Genomic DNA, 16,441 nt, shown 5'->3' with positions numbered 1-16,441 from the left:
CACGTTAAGAGAAAGCACCGACCAAAGCTGTGGGATACCGAGCGGCGGACCACGGTGTCCGGGAGTGCTGGACACGGTCTGAGAGCAACCGCTGGATGAAAGCTCTCTGAGCACCTGAGCTCGGGAATGCCGTCTTGGTGGGTCCTGTCAGGCCTCTCTGAGAGCAGGACGCCACGCTGCTCAGACCAAAGGGCAAAACTCTTTATTCTCTGGAGATCTTCAGAACCAGAAGCCGCAGCCCTGYGAAGGTTAGCGCTCGCCACAGCCTCTGCAGCAGCACCAGGCAGAGAGCGCTTCGCGGGGCGCAGAGGGCGGCGCACAGAGGCCTGCGGAGGGGCTGGCGGCCGAGCGGGCCCCGCGCCTCACGCCAGCCCGAACGCGCCCCGCGSCGCTCGGCGAGGCGGCGCCGCCCGCCATCGCTATCCAGGCGGCGGCGACACCAGCGCCGCGGCGCCCACTTCCGCCTCGGTAGCCGCCATGGCGGACTCCCGCCTCGCCGCCGTCACGTGGCAGGCGCTCCCTGCCCGCCCGCCTGCTCTCTCTATGGTAGGTTCTGCGGGAGCGGCTTCCGCGCGGGGTGTGTCTATGGTTCCCACGCAGTGCCTTGTGGGCACTCGGCGGGATTATGGTGGTCGTGTAGGGCCTGGTTGYGCAGGGTGGGCGGGCGGCACGGTGTAAGTGCGCGGCGGGATGCGGGCCTCGCCGGGGAGCGGGGCTGTCCGCGGGCCAGGGGTGCGCCCGGGGGTCCCCTGGAGCCGCGGGGGGAGTGGGGGCGCGGGGCCGGGGATGCTCGAGGAGGGGACGAGCTGCGGCTGGGTCGGGGAGCGCTGCGGCGTGAAGGGGCCTGGGGAGGGGGCGGCTGCGGCGGGGGAGGAGGAAGAGCGGGGGCGGCTGTGCCGGGGGAGGAGGGAGAGCGGCAGGGGAGAAGAACGGGGGCGATTTGGGGGGCGGCTGTGCCGGGGGAGGAGGGAGAGCGGCAGGGGAGAAGAGCGGGGGCGATTTGGGCGCAGGGCGAAAGGGCGGCTGTTCCCCGATCTCTGTGTTGGGCGCTGGGCAGCGTGCGTCAGTCATAACCTTCCTTTGGTTATGAGTTTACCGTGAGTTTAAAGTAAAAGCAGGAGCATAGCTAGAACTGCGTAAGAGGCAAGGAGCACAGTGATGGTCCAGCATTGGTCATACTGAAATTTCAGATCCTTGTGTTTTCAGGTTTGGGCTGTCATCAGTTCCCCTGCTCGTGTTCAGGCACTGCAGTGAATGCCGTGGTGCTGGGTTCGGCAGGATTGTTAGCTGCAGACCTAGTGCTGCACAGACACATTCTGTATCACTGGGGCAGTTCAGCTGCAGGCTTAGTCCAGCCATTTTCTCTTGGCTTGGAAGTGAGCTAATAAACCGTGCTTGGTCAGTCTTGTAGTGCTAAAGTAGATTCTTCAGTGCTATATTACTGAAAATTAATAGGGCAGTGCAGMGGTCCCAGTGAACCAAGGCTTGTTATCTGTCAGTGTTATCTTCCTACCACTTTTTAAAGKCATTTGTGTGTGTTAACTTTGTTTSCTGAAGAGTAGTTTAGTGGCAGTAATAATGTTCTTCTCAGTGGCATGTTCATATTAAATGTTAAAATTAGAAAATATTTTTSTTGCTCAAGTCATGCATTTTCTGGTCTCATTAAAAGTGAAAAATGAACAAAAATGCAGGTACAGAGTGAACAAATAACCTTTATTTGTAATATCAGAGAAGTGTATAGAATATTTAGAATGTTATCTTTTTGTCTTCTCGTTAATATTCTTTAAAATAATCTCTTGTCCTTTATCATCAAACCTTCCACTTGATAGGCTGGTACCTTTATTTATGTCTGTGCATGTCTCTTGTGTCTTAAGTATCTTTAGTCTGTGGTTGATGGATGTGCATATCTAGGTGAATCAGGAGTTAGCACAGTTGCAGATGATGTAGTTAAGGTGGTGCTGTTTGATCATCTAGGGCTTTTTTGGCATTGGTGTCTGTCTTAAATTCTTGCTATAGTGAGTTGCAATTGCAGTGTGTCCAGCTCCTGTCTGGCAGTTCTGAATGCGGTGCACGATGACAGGGCGTCTTTGTGTGGCAGAGGCTGGTTTTAGTCTGTTTGACTCCTTTGCCTCAGAAGAATTTACAGTTGCAATTCTTGGTGTCAGTTATTTCATTTTTAGGGATGTGCTGATGATATGTTAGTTTCATTTTCTAAGTCAGAGCTGGTGAAAACTTTCTTTTGAGCTAGAAGACTTTTTTAATGTAATGGTAAAGCTGTTAAACAAAACAAGCAARAAAGATCAAACAACCAACCCCCCTCCACTTTTCATTGGTCGCCTGGGGCTCTGCATAAGTCAGTTCCAAAGGACTGTGTTGCATTATTCATGTCAGTGCTGTGCCTTCACTAAACAGGGCCAGGAGAAGGGCTAGAGCATTCAGGACATATGACTATCCTAATTTAATTGTCAACACTGTATGGTCCATGTCAGCTAGCACTTCCAGTGATGATACCTAGATACGGTTTGAGTGATAGCAGTGAGACTGTTTTCAGTAGACAGTATGAATGAGGCTGTCATTTCTGGGAAGAAGAAAGAGTTAAGTTATATAACTACAAGCTGTGCTCTGCCATTTGCCTGAAGTATAGGAGAGAATAGCTCATGGCCTGTTTTATTTACTTCTATAAAGAAAACCTCAGATTCTCACTTCCGACTTTCAGACAAAACTTTTCCAACAAAAAGTTTTTCACTTTTTCAAAAGTGAATAGGTTCTGTCAACCTATTCTGTGCCAGGTGATAGCTTGTATTGCGTAGTAGGACTTGTCATTGCTTCTACAGTGCCAGGAACAATGTAGCTTCTAATGATGTCTTTCATTATAAGTTGTAGTAATGACCTTTTCTTGCTTTTGATTCTGTAGTAGTAAAAATGACCACAGCAGCAAGGCCAACATTTGAACCTGCGAGAGGAGGAAGGGGAAAAGGAGAAGGAGACCTAAGTCAGCTATCCAAACAATATTCCAGCAGAGATCTTCCTTCTCATACTAAAATCAAATATAGGTAAGTTTTGCTTTTCAGTCTCTCTTCTTGCAAAACAGGCTGGAAACATTTTTCTGTTGTGAATGCTGCTCTGAGATTTTTCACAATAGATACTCATGTGTTTGACACTGAGTATACACCAGATGTTAAATGCTACAAATTTTCATGCAGGTGTCAGAAGAGGAAACTGCTCTAATCAGCATGAGAGATAATGGAATCTTGTATAAATATTCTCTCCTGTTTCAAATGTATAAAAAATCTTCATTATCATTTTGAAGGATGAAATGAAATTTGAAATCAATGTGATACAGGCATGTAGAGTTCAGAGAAGATGCATCAGCCTGAAAATGTTTTAAACAGTTTGTTATTCTCATCAGTGAAACTACTGTTAAGGTTTTATGTTTGTACTTCCTGTGTGCAGAAGTTTCTCCTCACCTCTCTCCCTCCTGACCCACTGGTTTTTAAGAATACATATGAATAAGAGAGTTGGAGTGTTTTGGAGAATGTCAAAATCAACAGCACAAAAAATGCTGTCAAATGCTAGTTCATTATAATGGGAAAAATTGCTAGTGTCCCTTTAAAAAGTAGTGGGATGTGGAACACCATGTGCTTTGAGAGAAGTTGGGGGGAAACATATACAGGAATATACAGTGTATATTTTAACAAATTCCTTCGCTTGGTGGGGGTTCAGTGTGTACTCTTCTTCTTCCCAAATACATAATGCAAAATTACCTTTATTTAGTAGGCTAGGAGTGCCTCATTGCAAAAATAGTTCGGTATTTCATTCCAATTTGTGCTTGCCTGAATGAGACAGAGTTTTGGGGATTTTTGCAGGTAAATTGGGAATTCCAAATTYAGGTTTTTAATTACAAGAGCAAAAGAAATACTTCATCATAAAGACAAGCTATGTGCACAATGTATTTATAGTGGCTTGTGTCTGGGTTTCTTCAGGCATTCTTACTTCCAGAACTAGGTTCACAGAAAGGTGAAAGGAATTGCTTGGTTTTATTCATTAATTCTTTCCGATTTCCACAGAAAGTTCAGTACTCTCTGGATGGAACTTAATGTGACTCAAATATAAATAGTCTGTTGGTTTTGGTCAGCACGTTTTATATATATGAGGAGAAATATGTATTTATAATATGTTTTACTGAAGCTAGGGTTTTCACCAGTCCCCTCAACACTTTTTTTTCCTTAGGATGCATGGGACATTATCTGATAGATCTCTCTTGGGGAAGAAAAATATGCTCTAGTTTTGATCTTATCTGTAAGGCCTCAGAAACCTGGTATGTGCAGCAGTAACTTKGGATGGTATAACTGTGTGAGGAAAGTTGGTCAGGAGGCTGGTGTATGTTGGATAGGATTCTGGGCTTGGATCTGCTGTAGAATAGCAGAAAGCTTAGAAATAGCTACAAGATATAGATACTGTCATCTTATTTTTGCAGGAGTTAATGTTGAWTTTTTTTATTATTATTATTAATTTGAGAGCCACTGGAAGGAGTATGTAATGTACAATACATACAGAGAAGGGGAATGATAAAGAGTATGTGAAGAAATGTATTTGTATGGTACCCAGGTCATCTTATTCTTACCTGTTCATCGCAAGGTGCTGCCAGTTGAAGACTGCCAACTTCTTTTTTTTTTTTTTTTTTTTTTTTCCCCAATCCTCTCTTGTTATTTTAGACAGGCCACTCAGGATGCTCCTGAAGAGGTGCGTAACCGTGATTTCAGAAGGGAGCTGGAGGAAAGAGAACGGGTTGCTGCAAGAGAAAAGAACAGAGACAGACCAACCAGAGGTGAAAATTAAGTCTTTAACAAAGAAACAAAAATCTTAATGCCTTTGTGTGGCATTACTTTAACACAAAATTCCGTGTTGTAAGAAATTGGCAAGTTGCTGACTGCRTGTCTTGTGAGTAGAACTGAGGGGTTTCATCTGATAGTTCAGAGCTGTTGACCTGCACAGGAATGTCCCCTGGCTTTCATACTGGCTTCACGCTAGCGAAAATCTAGGCCAGCTAGCTGAAAAGCATAGGCCATCAGGCAGGCCAGCTGATATCCTATGATTGTAATGAACTGGCAAMAAATACGTACAGTTAATAAAGGGCTTTTTTGTGCTTGGAAAAATGAGGCAGGATGGGAAAYGGGAATGACTCATCTTCTACTGTTGCAGCACAGATGAAACAATTGTGTTTTAAAGTATGTGATACTGTTCAGGTACAATCAAGTGATGAACTGAAATGAAAATCAAAAGGTTAATTGAGAAATAGCCATTTTTAATATTAAGGTTGACAGAATTTAGTTACTGTTTGTGGTTTAGAATGTGCAAARCTTACACAGGTTTTATGGGGCTTTTAAATTTACAGACCAAAGCAGATAGGATTTGAATGCAACTAAGACAACAGTAATACTTTGTGGTGGCCCATAAAAGGAACACTCCAGTTGGATATGTAAATGGGGATATTTCTCTACAGTTTCTTCTCCTGCTGTTCTTCTTTCATGAAACAGTGATTTCAAAAAAATTCTGAGAACAAGTTTTGAGTTTAGAGTTGTTAGTGCTTCCCTCAAGGATATTTCCAAGGGAGGAATTGTCATGGGCAATAAGATTAAGAGGTGACAAAAAGCGTRAGTTCATATCTCTTAGTCAAAGATAGGGTAGATTGATTGTCACTTTTTTGACATTAGATGCTGTAAAATGAAATTAAGTGGCTGTTTTTATTTTAAATCTTATTCATTAGAACACACAACATCATCCTCTGTGTCTAAGAAACCTCGACTAGACCAAATTCCTGCAGCAAATCTTGATGCTGATGATCCGCTTACAGATGTATGTATGTTCTTCTGTTTTCTCTGACCTGTCCTTCTCCTGCCTTGGTAGAAGGCAACACTTACTAATTTACTATTAATAGGATATGTATTTTCAAGTCTCTTAAAGATTTAAGACAGGTAACTTCTAACTGGTTCCAGCCCATCTTTTTTCTTCAGTTACTCTACTCTGATGGGAATACTAGTTCAGAGGATTGTCTGAATGCCATTCTGTAGTGGTGTCCTTACAAAAGAGCAAACATACTGTGATTACTCACATGCAAAGATTAGGAAACTCAAAATACCACTTAAAGGATGGGGAAAGAGTGWCTTTAGATTTAGTGAACCACTGAATTAGCTAGAATTCCCCAACAGCAGAGCTGTTGATATATACTGACTGTCTGCATAAGCAATGGATTCTTGCTTTTGGTTTCTTTCCTTATGCTGACGTCTGGTATTTATGTCTAGTGCTTGACTGTAGGCTAAGTGTTTTGTGTTTGTTTATTTTTAATCTGTTGTATTTAGTCACATCAATATTAGATGTGGTATTCAGGCACGCTGTTATGATGACTTAGGTTACAATGATTGGACAGTGGTTGACAGTCATTTTCTGGAATCTGTTAGCATATCAACTGCTGAATTATAAATAATGAATTGCAGTCCTCCAAATAAGAACAAAGTCATACATTGTGTCTTGGCCGTACTTTATAGGACAAATAACCCTTTGTATTGCATTTGATGTTACTGCAAACATCCAAGTACTTCAGAAATCATCCAGCAGCAAATTGCAGCCCTTAGCTGGGCAGACTAAGACTGGTTTTGTTGATTTTGTTGTTGTTGTTGTTTATTTGTTTTTTCTTTTTTTTTGTTCAGATAAGCAGTATGTCTCTCAGTAACTTTCAGAATTAAAAATAAATGAGCAGCTTCCTGTTTCCTTTTGTTGCAATTAGGAAGAYGATGAAGATGAAGACCTGGAAGACAGCGATGATGATGACACTGCAGCTCTTCTGGCTGAACTAGAAAAAATCAAGAAAGAGCGAGCTGAGGAACAGGCTCGGAAGGTAAAATCTTACCCATAAAAGAGCCTTCATATTTTTTGCAAACATGTTTGTTAAAACTGTTGTGCCATAAGTACTTAGTGCCAGTGAGAACTGGTAAAACAAAGTAAGTAGCAAGCTCAGTGCTGACACARCTCTTCAAAAAGACTCTTCTGAAGAGAAGAATCTGACAGACATTTCACGGAACTGTTTGGTGCTCTTGCTTATGGCTGTGAGCTCTATTAAAACAATTGCTCTTTTAATAGCATTGATGCTGTGTTGCCTTAGGAAGGAGATTTTGTAACCAAAGCTATCCTGATGTGGGTGGTTGTACACAGGCAGGTTTATTTGGAAAATTTCCACAAAAACAAATGAATAATGTGGCAGTTAGTCTTTTCAGAATGTTTGAAGTCAACTCCATATGTAACTTTCATAACTCTCTATTACCTCTCTRTACTGGTAGAAAACCTATGCTATATACATGAAAGGGAGGGAAGTTTCTGTAGTTGGAGATTTCTCCAATGAGTGGCATTAAATTTTATGCCTTTGGCTCCCATATCGTGATGTAAGAAGTATTGTTATATGAAGGTTCTACCTTAKTGTAAAAAATCCTGTCTTTGAATAATATAATCTAAGATGCTCTTTAGAACRTGCAAAATCGATGTATTAGGTATTGATCAGGATGTTTGCTGCTGTGATGACTTCAATGTTTTAGGGTCTCTGGACTAATCAGAACCTTTGCCGTAGTTCAACATGCACACCAATAGTAGTAACTGTTGGAATGTGTWTCATGAGTGCTCTCCAGTCAAGTCAGCTAGCAGTAAACAGTACTAGCAGGTACTGATGATAGGTAGATGATGATAACATTTTAACTACTGTAGGTGCCAGTGTAGTGCTTGACCACGCTTATGGCTACCAGTACAGAAATTATCTTTAAATCAGCAAGGCCTGTAAAACCAGTGAGATCTGGAATTTTAGATTTAAGAACTTTGGAARGTTAAAAGATATACCAGTGTAAAATTTTGCTATAGAAGACTTGTTGAAACTCACCATCCGACCTGTAAGTACAGTTTTAAGTTAAAGTGTATCTGAAAGCATCTCTGCAGGCATGCCACACAGCAATATTCAGTAACGTGTAATTGTGTTCTGCAATAACAACATGATGAAATKACTTATATTAGCAACAGTTCTTCCATGTGTTCCTGTCTGAAATGTATTAAAATACAACAAGTTCAGGRTAGCAATGTGTGGGGAAGGCTTCTGTTTCAGCTCTCTTGCACAGAAATCTTACGTGAAAATGTATACAGGTCTAAGGTTTTATCATGATTGCCTGATAGTTGAAATTTTGCATCTGGGTTAAACAGCATAGTTTGTTTGTCACATTTCAATTTATAAAACTCACGTTATGAAAATAATGATAGTAAATTGCGGCACACAAAACTAAGTGCATTTTTCTCGGTTCACATGTATAAAGCAAAAGGACTRTTATCAGATCTGTGAAATCCTTTTTGTCACTAGAGGGTGCTAAAAGCTGTGAAGTACCTAGTGTAGAACTTGTTCTATTTTGCTGTCTTCAATTGTTATTATTCTCTATCTTCATGGATGTTCCCCTTCCAAAAAAAGTAGAGATTATAATCTCCCACACTGTGCRCATATTCAGTACATGCATAGTTATCTGAATGAATCCTTTTGTTTCTTTGAAAAATAAGTATTAGCTATTTATTTGTAGCAGTGCACACTCACTAAAACTTCTGTTTACCCTGTCAGTAGGTAGTGATTTCTGTTGATAGGCTTTTCTAAAAATTGACATCTTCAGTAATGAGTGGGCACTGTAAAGTACTTGGATCTTTCTTTCCTGTCCCCTTTCCCCTCTCCAGAGTAGGAAGCAAAGACTATGTTAATGAAAAAGGAAAAATCAGCCACACAAAGTAGAGTTCAACCACGCTGGACTCTTTGTGAGTAAGAGACTCCTTACAAAAGATCGCTTAGGTATTTTGACTTCAGGGGTGCCATCTGTTTAGATTACACTTTGTTTCCCATATCTTTAAAATGAGGCATTATTTGCAAAGCATTTTATAGCCATTTTGTATAAATACTTTTCCCCATGAGATTTCTGGTATTTTGTTATCAGTGTATTGCAAACCATGATTTAAATCTAATTTTATAAGTGACTTTGTTAGTCATGCAGCTAACTTCAGGATAACATTTCCATGTGAACGCTTAATTGTATAGTTGCTGTTAATCCTAATCTACATAAAGAGATAGTTTATGTATTGAAATACTTTTTCCATAGTAGACAGCATCAGTAAGCTAATAGTAATACAAAAGGGAACTCCAGACTGAATGCCTGCTTGCTCTTCGTGTTCTTCTCGGATCTCCTTCTTATACAGACAAATTAACRTGGGGTCTTAAGATGGCAGTACATGTTCTTAGAACATGTTAGTCTTCGATGAAATTGGTTAAGTATAGTACTGTATCAGGAATTTCAGTATATGTAAATATTGCCTAATATGTGAAATGCTAGTACAGTTGTTTTTGAGACTTTTTTTGTAAGTTAGCTTCATATTCTTGTTAATTACTTTCACTCATCACCTTACTCGKTATTTAAGTTGCTATTGAAAGGAGGATTATTCCTTTTAAAATATATCTCTGGTAAGACAAGACATAAAAACCAAATATGGGRATCTGCTGTTCTTTAAATTGTCATGCTCTCTCTAAAGTTCCCGTGTGTGGTAGCATCAATTTGCATAGAAAATCTTTGTACAGAATTTGGATAAATTTTAGTATTTGAGGTTCTCACTACATTCACACTGATGTTGTCCTTTGATCTATAAATAAAATTAGAGATTGCTGTTAAAGCCTGTTAATTTCTCAAAATGCTTAAATTTCCATGAATTTTGTAGAAACGTTAAATAAGCAATATAAACTTYAAAAAAAATCAGCATAGAATTCATCTGGATTCATTTGTCCTACCCTCCAAAATTTTAATTTCTCGAGTTGTTTCTAATAGAGACTAAAGKGACCAGCAAATTTTACTTTTGAAAGCCATTTCTGTGCAAATCTTCTGGGTCTATTTAAAACTGTACAAACACTAGATCTGCTGTCTGTGCTTAACGCACAGAAAAACGGATAGTTAGCAGGTTTCATGTGAAATGAAACTTGTCTTCCATGTATACTCCAAATTCAGCATATGCCTCTCTTGCTTTTCAATTTTTCGAGTACTTCCTTAAAAGGTAAGTTGAAATAATTAAAAACAAACTTTGAGCATTCCAGTGAGCAGCTGAATATACGTGTACAGTTCCAGCAAAGCTATTTTAAAATCCAGTCATTTTACACTTATCTGAGAACAGATGCTAGGTTTTTGGTTTGTTTTCCTCCAATGTTATTTCACTAAGTGTTTCTCCATAACTGAATATATTACTTTACTAAGAGTCCAAAGAGAACCACTACAGATCTTAGCTCTATCTTGTGTTCTAGCCATGTCTTCATCTTCTTTCTAACATTCAAATAAATATTAAAAAGTGAATCTTGATGGATATTTACACTTTCACTTAAAATTTAAGTGTATAATTAAAACTAGAATATCAGATCAGTGATTAATCTTTGATTAATTAGCCTCTATTAATAAGGCTGTGATTTTCAGTCTTTGAAGTGTGGATATTTCTGTTTTTCTTTCAGCAGCTCAAAATCTGTAAGAACTGTACAGGATAGCGTATTTTAATGCAATTGAGTCATTTCAGGAATTTCAGCACTTTCTGTAAAACTAATCTTGCTCTGAGCTAAGGCTAAGATCCTTACTAAAAAAACACTGTAGTAACAATAATGTTTTTCTTTCCTTTGCGGTCAGAAATATGCCAAGGGACTGTTCTTCCTACAGCAAGATAAGGAATAATTGTTTAGTTGAGGTAAATATAGTTTTGTCCACGTTCTTTTTTCCAGCTGTGATGCCACATGGCGAGTTCAATGTTGTACAGTGGAGCCTTGCTGTGAGATCCTGTTCACATAGTTTCATCTCCCTCTGCTTCCTTGGGATATGGGACTTCCTCTGCCAGTCCAGTCTTACTGCCTCCTCCATAATATTTATATTCTATTGTGTCTGCCACTAACATGATGGCAGCAAAGGAAGAAGTTATTTCCTACTGTCGATGGGGTTGACTTCTGATTTAATTCTGTATATCTTTGGTACAACACACAGCCATTGAAAAGCATTACACTGTGCTGTATGTAGTGATGGAATAATCTGTAGCATGTTTTTTACTAAAATGGCTTAGGGAAATTATAAACCTTATCTCACTGAACAGAAAGGAAGGCAAAGAGGTATTATTTCAGAAATGGTGGAGTGAGTAGAGTTATATTATTCTCCCTCTTAGGCTTTTTTTCTGTTGCGGGTTTGTTGTATCCATAGTGTGTTAGCTCACCATGCCTTTATTCCAGCACACAAAACAACATAGGCTTTGGAGCTATCTGAGCTGCTTATTTTGTGAGCGGCTGTGCTTGATCATGCCCCAGAGGTGTGAAGTTCAGACAGCTAGGAAGGTTTGTCTGGTCTGCTTGGTTWGATACAACCCATGCTCCATTGCCTGGAGAGTCCCAACTTTCAGTGGAGGAGTGGGTAGTGGAAGATTTATATGGAAAATTCTGAAACATAAGGAAAAACTTTTTTTTGGCTGGAGAAGAGGGATTTTGCAACTTTGGCCAAAATATGTAACTCAACTTTAGCGTAAATGTCAGCTTTACACTACCGTGGGTTACGCCTGGTATTTCCTCTGTGCCATGTCTCTAACATGTGAAATGTAGTAGCTGACTTATTTTTTTAATATTACATGCCTTCTTTGGGAGGTTTTAGTCAAGCAAATAATAAAAAATCATCAAGTCTCATCTTCAAAACTAGCCTGCATTTTAAAARTATTCTAACAAAAATGTTGACGTGACCTAGAACAGCTTTAAATGATTGAATTCCATAAAAAAAATTACTGCACACAATGAGTACTTGTATCTGCAAAGTGACTAAAGCTGCCATCATCTTTCTCAACAGTTTGCTTTCAGGAGTCTCATTTATAGATCTTTGTAACAAAAATAAGCTTATGCAGTTTGTTACTACTTTTAGGCCTGCAGAGACAACGTGACTTAAAAGAAGCAGAGTTCTGTGAACAGAGTTGATAAATGGCAAATGGCAGCACAAGGCACCCATGGGCTCTGCAGCATCTTTTACAGCGTGTAGGGAAAATTCATCTTGRAAATTAGATTTATGGATGTTTTCTTTACCTGTTGTAAATATAAAAGAAGATTTGACAGCTTCTGCTATTGTTTTTAATAACTGTATAGGTGCAAAAATAAGATGTATTAATTTAAAATGCCCAAGACTGTCCCTACCATTTGCTTTAATTCTAGTGCAGTCTTTGCTACCTTCCAGTTCTCTGGAATTGTAGCTGACTTRAGTCAGTATAGGTTTTTGCTTACAGTTACCAATTTTATGTCAGAATGCAATAGGGCTTAAAATGCCTGGTTGTAGGGATCCATATGTGAAATACGTATCCGGGCTTCCATTCTAGTGTTGTGGAGAACTGGTCAGTGCAGTGAGTGGAGCCTGTGAGTAGTTGATCCCCTGTGCATGTAGTTCAGGAAGAACTGAAGAGCTCTTTGGATTCCATATTGTATTCTCTAGGTCTCCGTTGAGATGTGATCTTAAATGCCTACACCTACATGTCTAAACATAGGTGTCTTAATCTGGAACTGAATTGCTGTCAGTGTAACCCTTGTTAGAACAGTTCTGGTGACTTCTGTGTATCACTGCTGTTAGCTTCTTCATGTTATGAGGAAAGAAAATGGGAAAGAAAAGGTTTATGTATTGTGAAAAAGGTTGCAGACATTTCTTGTCTGTAAGCCACAAAAGAAAGATGTAAAATTGAACCCTAATATTAGGGAGAAACTGCTGTTCCGTATCAAATACTTCTGCCCTCTGTGATTCCTTATTTAGTGGGATGTTGGAATAGCTGATGTTGGAATGCAAATGCTGGATTCTGAGCTGTGCTTGAAAATGCAGAACTTTGGTTTATTTGTGTTAATAACTTTAACTACAGCAGTTTGCGTTAAAGCTCCATGAATACAAGAGCAAGAGCAAGTTTTGTCTAACTGTATGTTTTAATTAGGGCATTACAGAGCTAGTCCTGAAGCAGTGCCATCTTAAGCAGCATGCCCTTCTTTGGAGATTTTCACACTGGCAATTAATTGCAACTAATTTTAAAATTTGTTTGTGAGAAGCAGTCTAATCATATGTATTTTTTCATAACCAAAACTCTGGCAGTTTTGGAGAGGTAAAATCTCTATCAGTGATCCTGCCTAGTTCATATGTATGGTAAGTTAGTATAGTACTCCAGAGTTTGAGATATCTTTTATAGGAGTATTCCACTTATCTGATGTGTTAACTGAAATTTTTTTAAAATTGTAGATAGTTTTATTAATGTATCACTTAGTATCCATTAAGTGTTTGAAGCAAGAGAACTCTGGCTAGCATCAGTGCTCAAGTTTATTGTGCTCAAATTTTGTAAATGCTTTCATCAGGAAAAGCATATCTCTTCTGGGATCTATAACATGCCTCAACCATGCTATTTGCAGTTTGAAAACAAACATCACTCATGGTGTCTCCCTGTCTTTGGTTTATATCGTTTATAAGAACCATGGTTTGAGTTGCCTGTAGCACTAACGCATTTTTTTTTTTTTTTAACTAGGATGTTTTCAGATCATAGGGAGGAGGAGACCTAGTTAGTCATCCAGATGAGAGAATTTCTTTTTTCTTCTGGTTTTTCATCAGAGTAACCCTTGTAATACATTTAAAAGTCTGTGGAAAAAATTATTGATGTATAACCAATGTTATGTTTTGAAGCGTGTAAACATTTAAGTCACTAAATATATCACTACAGCTGGTGAGTGTGGACAGTGAGATCTATTTTCTGTTGCTTATAATGCAGTGCTTAAGTTAGGCTTGAGTTATGTACTTTTTAACAGTGTGAGAAGTAGTAGGTCTTTCTGATTCTTAATATAAGAATTCTAAATAGTCTTACAACAGCCCCTGCTCAGTTTTGCCTTAAATTTCTCAATATTCATTTTAATTGGTCCCTGGAGAAATTGCAGTTGTAAAATGTAAGGTACATAGCTGAAGATGATAGAGAAGTTTAAATATGCTGTAATGTTTCTTTCTCTGATGAATACTGTATAATTTAGTCTCTTTTCTCATGAGGAAAAGGAAAATCTGTTAATCTGCATGCCATTTCAATATAATAAATATGTAAATTTAAAGCTAGAATTTAACAGTATTTCTTGGAACATCAAAGGCAAGCAGAGTAGAAATGTGTGGCTAGATTGACAGTTTATTAGCAATTCTAAGCTCTATAAAGTATATCTGCTTCTGTCCTTATTCTACTTATCCACAAGTGTCAAACAGTTTGGAAAGTCTGAGCTAGGAATTAAAGCTGTCTGTGTGGGTATTTGCAACTAAATTTCTCTACAACTAGACTAGAAAAATGTCCCAGAAGAGTAATATGTCCATACTTGATTCTCAGGAACAAGAGCAAAAGGCTGAAGAAGAAAGGATTCGAATGGAGAACATACTGAGTGGCAACCCATTACTGAACCTCACTGGCCCAGCACAGCCTCAAGCAAACTTCAAAGTGAAGAGGAGGTACTGTGCAGCCTGTACTGTAATATCCTCTTGTTCCTTTGTGTTACTGTAAGAATCTGTAAATCCCTTCACTGCCATTTTGTTTTTATTTCCTTGCTCAAATCTTGTTACAAACAGTGTAATGTGCAATTGAGATACTATTGCATATAGTGGATTGTCTTTTTCTTTTCTCTGAAAAACCACCCTGCCTGCTTTTTGAAAAAGGAGAAGTATATTTAATTGTCTGGTATTGTTCATATTGATATGAAAAGTAGCAGGACCAAAGATCCTCAGAAAGTTTGATGTCATGTTCCTCTTTAAAATTCATCTGTCCTTTTGGGGTAACTGGAATTAATAGCTAACTCATTCTGAGTAAGATTCTTGTTAATAGGTATTTCAGTTCCTCTTTTGTTTATCTAAATTAGGGCCATTATTTTCTACAAAGATAAAACTTTTATCCACTGACGTTCCTCTTGCGTCTTTCTAACTCGTGAACAKGTAGGAGATAGTTTGGATGAAGAAAACAGATTTTTTTAAAACAAAATCTGATCCACATGACTAGTTTAACACATTTGAATAAGAAGGCCAAGCCACATTTAGATAGATCTATCAATTGCACCCAATTTTCATAAAAAGTTAATATACTAAAACTAAAAATTCTGTTTTTTCCAGATGGGATGATGATGTTGTCTTCAAGAACTGTGCCAAGGGAATAGATGAAACAAAAAAGGACAAAAGATTCGTAAATGATACTCTGCGATCAGAATTTCACAAAAAGTTCATGGAAAAATATATCAAGTAGTACAGTTTTATGTGCTTTGGTGCTGAAGGACTTGGAAGGTCATGGTTGTTTCCTCCCTCTCCCTCAGAATTCATGGCTGAATACTTTAGTCATGAATTCCCAAATGCTTTTCCAAGATCATAACAGTTTCATAATTAATAGTTGCTGTGTATCTGAAGTATTTCCTTCTTTCAGTGTGCTTTCCTTCTGGATTTTAATTAAACCTCTGTGTTTCACGAATGTTTTTTTTGTTGATATCCATTTGCTTTTAACAGCCTTCATGTAAATGGTAGCGGAGAGAATCTGGTTTGCAATAAATGTTTCCAGCTGTTTAAATTGTTTTCAAAACAATCTGTATTTGTAAAGATGGTGGTTTGTAACTCATACAAATTATGTAAGTGTAAATATTATCAAAGATAGGGAATAGCTGAGCATGATAAGCTGTATGACCTGAGAAGACCTGTAGTTTTTGTGTCAAAGTGGACTTGCTTCCCTTTTATAGCTAGTCAAAAACTTAGTTAATACTTCCTCTCTAATTGCTTCTTATTAGCAACTAAGCTATGATTTGGTGGGATATCTCCAAATTAGCCCAACTTTCTGGAGTTCTTGCCCAAGTTAAATCTTGGCCAAGTGATGCACTAGACATGACCCTTTTCATTTCTGTGGAAGTTGAGCATTACTTTCTGTTCCTTCTGAGAGGATACAATGTAAGGTGTAGGGAAGCATTGAATGAGGAATATGTGTCTCTGGAACCTTGAGTTTTGTTTCTCTTTGATAAATCATTCTAGTGCTGATCCTTCAGTCACAACCACATGGCTATAAGGCTCAGTCTGTTTTTATTTGATTCAGGGATAATACCGTTGCTGGAACCCTGAAATCTGCTCATGAGTGTTTTTATTAAATTAATTGTTTAATCAAGATACTGTAGTACACTTTATTTTTCTTTTAAAATGTCTATTCTAACACATAATAGGGCAATATAAAATATGAATCGTTGAAAAATATCAGTTCAGTTGTTTCTTTGTTTTTATTCATCTCTTTTTTTTTTTTTTCCATCTTGTTTTCATTTAAAATCCTGGCCAAGTGATGCACTGGATACGACCCTTTTCATTTCTGTGGAGGTTGAGCATTA

At 38.7% G+C, this 16,441-nt stretch overlaps 1 protein-coding gene across 2 annotated transcripts; it reads left to right on the top strand.

The window, feature by feature from the left end:
* The first annotated feature begins 527 nt into the window (after nt 1–527).
* On the top strand, nt 528–16,227 carry CWC15 (CWC15 spliceosome associated protein). Of its 2 annotated transcripts, none has more exons than XM_085309002.1 (7): nt 528–546; nt 2,915–3,053; nt 4,716–4,828; nt 5,768–5,856; nt 6,785–6,895; nt 14,431–14,549; nt 15,201–16,227. In XM_085309002.1, the coding sequence occupies exons 2-7, from the start codon at nt 2,923–2,925 to the stop codon at nt 15,328–15,330; spliced, it is 693 nt and encodes a 230-aa protein (XP_085165128.1). In that variant the 5' UTR covers nt 528–546; nt 2,915–2,922; the 3' UTR covers nt 15,331–16,227. The 2 variants fall into 2 exon arrangements, with proteins under 2 accessions (XP_085165128.1, XP_085165127.1); XM_085309001.1 differs by lacking the exon at nt 528–546 and adding an exon at nt 615–674.
* Nucleotides 16,228–16,441: the final 214 nt, after the last annotated feature.

This window comes from Rhea americana, unplaced genomic scaffold, assembly GCF_003343005.1.
Source record: "Rhea americana isolate MKP2758 unplaced genomic scaffold, rheAme1 scaffold_29, whole genome shotgun sequence".
NCBI lineage: Eukaryota > Metazoa > Chordata > Aves > Rheiformes > Rheidae > Rhea > Rhea americana.
Note: the sequence above shows the minus strand (reverse complement) of the source record. Positions and strands in the feature narration are given on the sequence as shown.